The sequence below is a fragment of the Schistocerca gregaria genome, chromosome 8 (genome assembly GCF_023897955.1).
Source record: "Schistocerca gregaria isolate iqSchGreg1 chromosome 8, iqSchGreg1.2, whole genome shotgun sequence".
In the NCBI taxonomy this organism is placed as follows: domain Eukaryota; kingdom Metazoa; phylum Arthropoda; class Insecta; order Orthoptera; family Acrididae; genus Schistocerca; species Schistocerca gregaria.
Genome location: NC_064927.1, coordinates 157,215,406 through 157,227,809, shown reverse-complemented (window position 1 = coordinate 157,227,809; position 12,404 = coordinate 157,215,406). Strand labels below are relative to the sequence as shown.

The 12,404-nt window shown below is 37.5% G+C and overlaps 1 protein-coding gene across 3 annotated transcripts in view; it reads right to left on the bottom strand.

Annotated features, from left to right (window-relative positions):
- Nucleotides 1-12,404, bottom strand: part of LOC126283956 (aldo-keto reductase family 1 member B1-like) — a 71,396-nt gene that overhangs the window by 2,798 nt on the left and 56,194 nt on the right. For 2 of the 3 annotated variants that reach the window (XM_049982394.1, XM_049982396.1), the window contains 2 exons: nucleotides 4,440-4,588; nucleotides 2,655-2,722 (listed from right to left, as the gene is read on the bottom strand). In XM_049982394.1, coding sequence (XP_049838351.1) covers nucleotides 2,655-2,722; nucleotides 4,440-4,588 — 217 coding nt within the window. The remainder of the gene's footprint in view (nucleotides 1-2,654; nucleotides 2,723-4,439; nucleotides 4,589-12,404) is intronic. The other variant, XM_049982395.1, reaches the window with a different exon arrangement.

Genomic DNA, 12,404 nt, shown 5'->3' with positions numbered 1-12,404 from the left:
TTACAAGAATAACTTTACCAAATTTCTCCATATGGCACAGACGCTGGGCCACCGACAGGCACTATAAAAAGACTGTCATAAAATAAACTTTCAGCCAACAAAACATAGATACAGACACCCACCCACCACACACACACACACACACACACACACACACACACACACACACACACACAGTCTCTGGCAGATGAAGCCACACTCTGAGGCAAGATGGGAGGGGTAACTGGATGGGGATAAGAAGGTGGGTGGAGCAGGGAGGGGAAGGATAGCAGGGTAGGGGCGGTGGACAGTGAAGTGCTGTTGAGGAGCATGCTGAGATGAAATGGAGAGAGGGTAGGGCAGATAGGTGCAGTCGGGAGGTTAGATGGAGATCGAAGGAGGGGTGGGGGGTGGGGGGATTGTGGAAAAGGAGAGAAATAAAAAGACTGAGTGCATTGATGGAATAGAGGGCTATGTGTTAAGTGCCAGTATGGGAACAGGGAAGGTACTAGATGGGTGACGACAATGACTAACGAAGGTATTGTTACATTCCATCCTGAATTTTCCATTGTTTGATACCAATGTTCTCTGGGCTGTATTGGAGCAGTTGCCACAAAATCATACAAACTTGGTAAATCAAAATATTATGCTGGTGGGACAAGTTCAAAAAACTCTTAAAGAGTTCGGTATTTCATGAAGATTGTGGCTCTAAACTGACAGAGACTGAAGTAACTCACCAAAAGTGCATGGTCTTTAGTGTCAGTGACTGCTTAGTTATTATATTGATGATTGACAATAGGTAACTTTGAGAGGCATATCTTAAGTACCAAAGGGTGAAAATGAGGATACGTCAGTGATTTTTTATAACAGTCCATTTTTTGTGGCTCTTTCAGCCAACAGGGGAAGGTAGGCACACTGTAACAGAAAAGATATTTTCTTAAATTTTGAAAAATGTATTTGTGAAAGTATTAATTATTCTTTTCATGCATTTACCTTTTAGGTTCTCATAATACTCATTTAAAACTCAAAGACATGATTTGGCATTGACGTTGGTGTATTTATTGAAAATATTAAGTTTGGATGCATTGTGACATTGTGCCTCAGTGCAAGAAAAATGACATAACTCACATTTTTTCCTACTTCTGACCGTAATTGCAATTAAATGCCAGAAAAAGCCAATATTTACAATCTTTGAAAATAATAACAGTTTTTTACAATATTCATCAAACATTAACAATTTTTATTGACATACAATTTAAGACATTCATACTGCCTTTTGGCTTTCTCTAATCAAAGAGGTTTTGGTGGTATCATTATTACACTTTTTTCTGACACATATGTTGTGTCAGCTATGTGAAGATATACAAATTTGCATGTATTTTGCGCCTCAAATGGAGGAATTCCACTTCATAGAAACCACCATCATTCTTATTCCTGACCAGTTTACCAGTAAAGTGAACTGGATACTTGCCAGAATACCCTAGTAAAACATAATCATTTTGGAACAACTGGCTCCATTTTGAAGTTTGATAGTGCCACTGAGTAATCTAAAGAAACACAGATTTTGTCTTCCATTGTTTCAGGCAAGTCAGATTATTTTGAAAGTGGACTTATCTTGTTGATTTTAGTTTTATTTTCCTTTTCGTCTTTTGTTGCCACTTGAATGATTTTCAAACATTTTTTCAACTTGGTTATGTGTTGCAGTGCAACTCATTCGCCTCTTCCTCCGCCCTCCCCTTCCCTCTCCACCACTACTTTCATTCTTTCATATCAATAAAAATATCAGGATCAGTTAAATACTGACATGGTGCATCTTCCTCGTTGGTGTATTAGAAGGGTCTTCATGTGATTCACTAAAACCATATCATTGTCAGGGGCTTGTGATGTAGCATGCATGTATAATGGTCCATTTGCATGTCTTTTTACAGTCACTTTACTTTCTGGCAGTTGGAAGTAGTTACAAAAGTATTGTGGCCCAGTTATCTTGGCTTCGGACTCCTTTTCCTCTGTTGTGATACCTGTGTCAGAGTGGGAAGTTACTTAAGATACCACCTATTGCTGAATGATTTCAGACTCTTCTTCTTTGCTACATATGTATTCACTTTCTATTCCAAATAAGTACATTGCATTGTTGCAAGTGGTTTTACTCCAAGTTATAAAATATTTGTCTTGTAGATCAACTCTTGTGTATTCTGGTTGTCAAGCAATGGCCATCTTATTTTCATAGAGATGTCAACAAGCAAGTCTCCAAGTCCTTGGAGATTGTGTGAATTGGAGCACATCTCATAAGTGGGACATTAGTGGCTTGGAATAATCACTTACTGCACCAAGTGCTGCACCATGCCATAATATCGTTACCTGCCGCTCCATTTCACAGGTGTGCTGCGTTCACCTCAGCATATGGTACATGTACAAACCTAACAAAAATCTCAAAAACAGAAGACAATTAACTGATTTGTTTCTTAGTTTGTTCTGTTAAAGACTAAATTAAAATCATGTATGAGTAATGAAATTAGTTTTGTAGTGTCTTCTCCAGTTCCTCTTCATAATTGCATATAATGAACTTGTAATATTTCCTCCTATCTATGTAGTTCTCAATTCGTTCGAGCAATCACTCACTCATGATAGGAAACACATTCACAGCTCAGTCATTCAAAATGATTCAGAAATTTTACTTGTTAGAATGACATCAGGTGATGATTCTTCTTCTCTGCAGGCTCGTGCTTTGTGGCAGTCTGCTAATCTGTACAAATAAAATGCCTCGTAATTTTGGGAGCATTGTATAATCAGTCGGGAAACCTCAGATCAAGTGGATATTTGGCTTTGATGAAGTTTAACCTTCCGAAGAAGTAATGGAGCTCTTGGATTATTAAATGCAGGTTCGTATCCAGTCTTTCGGAAGTTCCCTTCTGATTAACAACTATGCAATATATCGATGAATATCATTAATTCTCAAATGTCAAATACCTTTTTTATGAAGGAGCAATATATATGCTTCTGTCTGTGTATGTGCGAATGGATATGTGTGTGTGTGCGAGTGTACACCTGTCATTTTTTTCCCCCTAAGGGAAGTCTTTCCGCTCCCGGGATTGGAATGACTCCTTACCCTCTCCCTTAAAACCCACATCCTTTCGTCTTTCCCTCTCATTCCCTCTTTCCTGAAGAAGCAACCGTCGGTTGCGAAAGCTAGAAATTCAGTGTGTGTGTTTGTGTATTTTATTTATTGTGCCTATCTACCGGCACTTTCCCACTTGGTAAGTCTTGGAATCTTCGTTTTTAATATATATATATATATATATATATATATATATATATATATATATATATATATATATTTACAGATGTAAATATGTCTGCTTGTGTCTGTGTATGTGCGGATGGATATGTGTGTGTGTGTGCGAGTGTACACCTGTCCTTTTTTTTCCCCTAAGGGAAGTCTTTCCGCTCCCGGGATTGGAATGACTCCTTACCCTCTCCCTTAAAACCCACACCCTTTCATTTTTCCCTCTCCTTCCTTCCTTCCTGACGAAGCAACTGCCAGTTGCGAAAGCTCGTAATTTTGTGTGTGTGTTTGTGTGTTTTGTTCATGTGCCTGTCTGCCGGCGCTTTCCCGCTTGGTAAGTCTTGGAATCTTTATTTTTAATATATTTTTCCCTTGTGGAAGTTTCTTTCTGTTTTATATATATATATATATATATATATATATATATATATATATATATATATATATATATATATATATATATATATATATATCCCTTTTAATCGTACCATTCCGTCTCAGTTATCTTTTGTCATAAATCTCAATATTCATTTTACAATTCTTCAAACCAAGCTCAGGCTAATCGGCATGAAGACAATCTCGAAAGCTTTTTCTTCTAATAACCACCAGAGAGTGTACTACAAAGAATAATTATGCACTCATGGCATAGCTATTGTATGAAACTATTTTGTGCATGGAGTATGAAGATAGAAATTTTGTAAACGTCATTCAAGGGTAGAATTGTATCAGAATAATTCATCGAATATAAAGAGATATTACAAACTAAAGGAGAAAGCTCCTTTTTAAAACTTGCAGACATCATTTTTCAGATTGAAAGGGTGAGGTATAACACATTGCTTTGAATGGACTGTTATCAGCAGGCTCCTAGAATAGGGACTGCACTGTTCATGTTGCTGCAACAGTGTTACACTGTGCCCCACACCACAGCTTTATATAGTTTCATAAGTTTTTAAAAAAATGTGCAAACCATTACAAACATTTCACAGTATGGTATAGTACACTAATATGTGTCCATGGCCATCATACTCAGGTACACAGCAAGTTTTTATGTCTATAAACAATTAATCAAGCTATTGGCAAGTGTCATACAAAATATCTTTTTTTTCTTATGACTAGTATCAATAATAATAGGCAAGCAGTTTGTTTTTATGGAATCTAATTTGTCTCACATACTTACTCAGTAAATGGAAAGATCCTATAGTTCTTGTTAAGTGTATTTATGTAGGTTATGTCATTACTGATGATCTTAAAATCAAATATCTGGATGTTTTGCTCAATTGACTTCTTGTTGAAGGGCTTTGGGATTGGTACTGCACCCAGTTGAAACTGTAAGAAAAATTCAGAAATATATGTTGACTAGCACAGTATGATGGTAATGAGAATTTGTATTAAATAATTAATATATTGTTGTCCCTAAGTGGAAATACAAACATACATGATTATTCACTAAACAATTTGTATTGTCTGGATCCTTGTAGACACCATAAATACCAACAAAAATTAGAATGTATTATTTGTCATATTGGTAGTACAGTCAATTAGTAGTTACTTTGTTTCTTAGTTTGTTCCATTAAAGACCAAATTAAAATCACATATTAGTAATTAAATTAGTTTTTAGTGCTTTCTCAAGTACTCCTTCATATTTGCATGTATTTCTTTCCTGTACCTTAATTTGTTTGTCATGGATTCATTGTATAATTCACAAACTCATTCTCATCAAATTTACATGTTGTTCATAGTGATCAGATGATGACCATTAAAAGAAGTGAACACTTATTGCAAAACCCACATTCCACCTTGTAAAAATGGACAGTTTTGTACACTGTGTCAATTTACTGCCATATGTGAGATGCTGATACATTGTGTAAAGTAGATAACTCTACTTCTTGCAGAAGTGTTTTTAAAATCTTGGTATTATTCCACTCACTTCTCATTATATTTAATCATTAGTGGTTTTTGCTAATGATAGTAAAAATCAGTTTGAACTAAACTGTGACTTACACAGTCACAACACAAAAACAATTCTTATGTTGACTTAGCCTCTATGTCCATCATTTAAAATTGAGTTATTTACTCTCTTGGAAAGATATTCAACAGGTTCTCATATAAGAAAAATCAAGAAGCTGGGAATCCCTACCCATTCAAAAGAACATGAGAAACATACCTTATTAGCCACTCACTCTACAAATTATCTAAATATCCATATTCAGCAATTCAAGAGTTCCATTAGCTACATGTGTACTGTGGCAGACTGAAACATAACATAATGAAGTGACTGATGTCATAGTTAAGATATTACAGAATCAACAATGATGCACGCACGGTGTGGAGAGATGTGTCTTCACCAAGGGCTCAGGCAGAGAAGGGGCAGTGTGACACTGTACTATTGTGACACTACAGCTTTTCAGCGGTGCATTCAGGCTTGACATCATTTTTTATGATGACAGTGTGCCGCCGTATCGAACTGCACAGGTGGAGAAGCTCATGGAACTAGAGGATATTTGGTAAACAAAATGGACTGCCTAATCCCCTGACTTACGTACCACTGAGCACTTCTGGGATGTGATGGGGAGATGTATTACAGCATGTCCACACACATCAATGACCACTCAGCAGTTGCCAAACACGCTAGTAGAGTAATGGGATACCCTACCACAAGATGTATATGTAAAATAATGGATAGACAACCACTTACCTATAGTAGATCAATGTATGGGGCACAGAAACACATAAGAGAAAACACCATTCACATTAGGTCTCAAGCACTAACTCTTCCTGTAGCACTAGTGCATACATTCAAACACACACAAACCCACATAGAATCCCAAATGCATACTCCCATGGCCACAAAAAGACTACTTATTGATACTTGACTACCGAAAGCAGTAACTGAGTATCAATAATCAGCCTTCTTTTTGACCACATTTCTGTTATGTGTTCCTGTGCTCCACACATCAATCTGAGGCAGGTGGGTGATCACCTTTCTGTTACTTTAAGTGTTGCTCTATCCAGGAATTTCCATTATTGTTCTACCACAAGAACTCCTTACCAATCTTGTGGGCAACATAGGAGCATCTTGCAGACCATTCACTGCTGTCCATGGTGGCCACACACTCTATTAAGAACCATGTCCTGCCTTTTGTACTACCCAGCTGTAAAGTAGTAGGCCGGCAGAAGTGCCCGAGCAGTTCTAGGCGCTTCAATCTAGAAACGCAAGACTGCTACGGTCAGAGGTTCGAATCCTGCCTTGGGCATGGATGTGTGTGATGTCCTTAGGTTAGTTAGGTTTAAGTAGTTCTAAGTCTAGGGGACTGATGACCTCAGATGTTAAGTCCCATAGTGCTCAGAGCCATTTGAATTTTGTAAAGTAGTAGACTGGGATGATTGTTAATGAAAATTGATTCACACTTTATCGAAGCACTGTATTCTATCCTGCCATGTTTATGCAAAATAGTACAAACACATGAACATACCGGGTGATCAAAAAGTCAGTATAAATTTGAAAACTTAATAAATCATGGAATAATGTAAATAGAGAGGTAATAATTGACACACATGCTTGGAATGACATATTGCTAGAAGCATGAAATATCTATGGCATGCGTCGCTTGGTGATGATCGTGTGCTCAGCCGCTACTTTCATCATGCTTGGCCTCCCAGGTCCCCAGACCTCAGTCCGTGCGATTATTGGCTTTGGGGTTACCTGAAGTCGCATGTGTATCATGATCGATCGACATCTCTAGGAATGCTGAAAGACAACATTTGACGCCAATGCCTCCGGACATGCTTTACAGTGCTATACACAACATTATTCCTCGACTACAACTATTGTTGAGGGATGATGGTGGACATATTGAGCATCATCTTTTCTTTGTCTTACTTTGTTATACTAATTATTGCTATTCTGATCAGGTGAAGCGCCATTTGAACTTTTGTATTTTTTTGGTTCTAGTAAAACCCCATGTCATTCCAAGCACGTGTGTCAATTTCTACCTCTCTATCTACATTATTCTGTGATATATTCAGTTTTCAAATTTATACTGACTTTTTGATCACCCGGTATATTGTAACACTATAAATTCAATACACTGACGTAATTAAAATACCTGGAATATAATTTTGATAACATATAACAAAAATGTGTTGAAATATAACTACTATCCAAAAATATGTGAACTAAATTAATAGAATCTTAAAACTTGTTTTTACTAAATTTGTACACAGGAAACTGATTCTAATTCTTGTTCAGCTGAGTGTAAAGATGTTGGATTCATGTTAGCATCAAAATCAAACTTGGTTTGAAAAGTTATTGAGATTCATAAATTGTAGAAGATTATTTAATGTATTTTGGCCATGGTTGTTACTATTATTTTAGCTCATTAACCCTTTTAGAAAGATAGTGACAAATTGTAGACCCACTTGCATCGACATATGTCGCATATATAGCACACGCCTCTTCTTCCCCCCTCTCTCTATCCTTCACCTCCTCCACCCCTCTCTGTACATCTCACACACACACACACACACACACACACACACACACACACACGCATACATACACAGATTATGGAATCTGAATTTATGACGAGTTGTGACTTGACTTGTTGATACTGGGAAGCTCCCCTAGTGATACAGAGCAAAACGTACTGATCATTCTTTCATGGAAGAGGTTTTTGTCAAGGCATTGGGAAAGAAATTAATGGTGAAGATTACTATTTATGAGGATGACCTATCGAGGGCTACCAAAAGGTTGGACCAAGATTGTCACATTCTGTGCAAACTATTTCAACATTTAATAAAAGGAGGACTGATTCTGACATGGTCAAAACTGAATAAAACTGAATATGTTAGGAAAGAGTAAATTTTCTTGGCGATATAAAGTGTGGTGTTCAGATTTTGTCTGTTCCTGAGGAGAAAAGGGCAATTACAGAGTTCCCAGAACCAAACAGCCAGAGATAGCTTAAGTCATTCAGGGGGCTATTGAGCTTTATAGAAAATTTGCTTCTGAACAAGTTTTTAATAACCAAATTGTACATGCACTATTGAACAAGAATGAGAAATGGAAGTGGATCAACAAATGTCAAGAGGTTTTTAATAGTGTTTAAGAGCCATTTGATGAAAAGAGAATGTCATTCCATCCAGATATAAATAAATCTTTTTGTCTTTCAACTGACAGTAATTTTTCTGCAATCTCATCAGAGCTTTTCTAGCTGATTAAAGTATATGATGGGTAGTTCACTGAACCATTTCATTTGGCGACAGAGTACCATCAAAATGTAAAGTAAATTAAAATGTATTGAAGTAAGAAGCTTCATGTACTGTGTAGAGCCTGTAATAGAATTGAGGATAGCCGCTGGCCACTCTTGCTCCTGGTCCTCTGTGGGAGGTAGACATGCAGTCAACAGACCCGAGAGACACCCCCTCTGCAACATCCCCACTTTGTTTACCTGAATATTTTTCTATGCTGCTGAATAGAAAGGACACAGTGTCAGATCAATAGACAGAGCTAACAGTTTGGGGGTATAAAAAGCCTTTTAGCACTTGCACGTGCTTTCTTTACAAGATGAAATGTGAGAAATATCACACTGAAGTGGAAGACGATTTTAGAGGAGCCAGTGGAGGCAAAAAAAGAATGGGACACAGGATATTTATTCTCAACTGGTGACATGGAGTTTGCTCAGTGAAGGAATTCTCCCCACAGTAAGATCTGAATGTGGCCCTCCCTTCTTACTGTCGAATTTGGGAACTGTGGGAAGTGGAAAAATGTTTAACAGTGACAGTGAACAATAATGCAATTGGCCAGAAGAAGAATATTAGCCAGCCCATTGAATATGTGGCCATGCCCAAGACATAGTTCTGGAAGGAGAAAAAAGACCACCTTGGAGGGACAGTTGTTATTGGGACAGCAACAGTGATACTTCCTGGTGGGCATCTGAGCCGGACATCAAGTGCTGGTTACAACCAAACACACACACACCACCTGCCTGATAAGTGCTGCCAGCCACAAGAGAAGAGACCAGCCATCTGCAGCATACCTGCCTGTTCCCTTCACAGTGCTATGAGACACCACTAACTGAATCCAGCACGCTGTCAGCATCATCGCCAACAGAACAACTGTCATCTGGTAAAATGCAGTATACCTCTTGCTCTCATGTAACAACCACAATCTAAATATCCCTGTAGGGGTCCTGAAAATATTGTAATTGTTAATGGGCAAATTATTATTTCCTTTTCTTATGTATAAAGGTAATTTGTAAATTTACTTGAATAGCATGGTCCAAATCCATTTTGCTTCTATAAGTAAATATTTATGACTGATCTCTTTACATTCTTGCATCTGGCAGTCCTATTCTTTTATGCATTTTCAATATCCATACTCAGGTGCAATTTAATTTAATAATATATTGGTGGTATTTTGGCAACAACATAAATTGGTGCCCAACATGGAATATGTCTTGTCATTAATTGCCAGTTGCAGATAATTTTGTTTTTTAAATGCACAGATCTTTTTCATTGACATTTGATTTTCTGAATTAAAGCAATTCTTCTTTTATGTTAACGTAAATTAGTGGAGTGGTATGACAATTAGTTAGCTGCAGACTTACAAACATAATGCATGAATGCATGCTGTAGATTGTCTGTATATGATAACGATTTCAGGTAGTGGTTCAATTGTGGGTGCTTATGTTTCCTATTTGTGTCAGTTGTGTTGTCTTTGAGTTGTCTATCTGTGTTGTGTTGACTGTCTTATTTTGGAGGAAATTAGGATAAGTCAGTTGTTTAGCCTGCCAGACTAGTGGAACTAAGGAGTGAATTTAACTGATATTTTGAAGTGAATAGCAAATGAAGATAATTTCAGACAAGACAAGGGTTGAACTTTGGAAATAAATCTGACTAAGATAGAGGCAAGGCATAATGATAGTAGAGAGGTAAATAGTGAGGGAGCAAGTCAATCCAAAAACTTTATACGGAATGAAATATTAACGCAATTGTATGCAATGTTGAAGGATGATGTGTATCATAGAGAGGAACAACTCATTGTGCACATGAATACAATATTCTCAGAGACACCAAAAGATTGACTGATACTCTCAAACAGATCTGGGAAGATTATAATCACAAATTTGTGAAAAAAAAATACTGTGACAGAAGATGAATTGCATTGTAATTCCACACATGAAATGACTGATGCAAATCAGGAGCACCGATGAAAATATGACTGTGTGGTACTGAAGCCAGATGCAGAAGAGCAAATAATGTATGACATCTGCAAAAAAATCATGGATAGTGCCGATGAGATTGATGACACTTCAAATCGAGTTAGTGTTGTGTAGTGCAAGTTGTACTACATCAGGAGATTGATTTGTGACCAAAACAAACAGGTATGCTGCAATGTGAAGTTGTAACCAGAGATAGCAGCAGTCCTTCTAGACTGTGCATCACTACTAGCTCACCAGTAGTTGATAGTTTTGAGATGCCTGATCTGGTAGAGTATGATGCCACATCTTTTGACACAGCATCAAAAGATTCATTCCTCATGATCTTCACATCATTAAGTGATGCACAGGACATGAGATCACAGAAGATGTATTCAGAATAGATGCAGTCACTGCCACTCCAAAAACACAGTGGTAGATTTAAATTAGCAGGTGTCAGATGACATTAAATGTTCAGATACAACATTGACCTGCTTCATAACAAGTACATTGATGAAACAAAATCACAATGCCAAGAAGGAGTTGTGCAACATAGGCAAAAGTTGGTAGGCATGTTTATACTTTGAAAGACGATGTCTATTCTGATTTTGTGCCAGTCGCATAAGAGTGGCACTAGTAACACTTTTATCAGGAAACAGACCAGGTTTGCTTTAAATATACACTCTAATGGTTGTGAGCATTAGTTACTCTGACATTGGATGTGGTGAGCTGATGTTTGTTAAGAATGCCTTTAAGGCAACAAAAATGGCATTATGAACACTTCACTGAACCAATGTGCCACTATTAATACCTCCACTGAGATTGAACAAAGTCATGTAACAATGCTACAAGAAGCTGGATGTTCTTTTCTGATATTACAGAAATATTTGGCAAGAATGTAGCCACTGTACATGATGCTGGCAGTGGTGGTCACAAGAATGTACAGTTCCAAGAAGACTGGGCTCTGGACAACAGAGTGGGTGGATCACCATTTTGGCATATGCAGCACCGTATTGCATCTGCAGCAGCAGTTTGAGCAGCAGTTGGCAGCACAGTCACACAAAAAACTCTTATGAATTGGTTATTTCGAGGACAGCTCTGAGCCAGAGGGATGCAATTTTATATGAGAGCAGGAGACTTTGTTATTATCTCATGCATCCTGACTGCAAATTTGTATGTCAGTCTGGTGATTTAATCTGTTGTGCTACCATTCATGAATAGCATTCCAGAAAGTATTTTTTAACAGGATATCACTTGCCCACACACCACTCTTGTAACCCAACATGCTCTTCATAGTGCTGATGTGTTACCTTGGTCTGTTCGATCACCAGATCTGTCTCTATTCAATCACATATGGCACATCATTGGATGGGTGCTCCTGCCTCATCCACAAACAGCATTAACCATCCCTGTATTGACTGACCAAGTGCAACAGGCATAGAACTCGATCCCAGAAGCTGACATCCAACACCTGTACAACACAATGTATGGACATTTGCATGCTTGCACCCAACATTCTGGCAGTTACACTGGTTATTAATGTACCAGCATTTCACATTTGCAAAGACTTATTTTGTGGTTACATTAATCTGTCATCTGGCAATGTTGATCACATAAGTATGTAACCTAGACAAATGTAATCCAGAATTTTCATTTCTGTACATTAATTATATTTTGGTGTTGTGATTTTTGTCCATCAATTAGGCAGTGAACTCTCTCAGGTCTGAGCACTGTCCAGCAGAATTTGTCAATAATCAAACAGATAATAGAACCAGGTAGAGGTGTGATGATGGAGAGTTTGTCTTAGTATTATGTTAACTGAAATTACTGAGAATTTGGAACTATGTCAGAGAAATAGTGAAAAGACTTAAAATTGGTGATTGGGTTTCAAACTGCTAGTCAGTTTAAGTAGAAGATGGGAACAATTTTAAGAACAGATATTTATT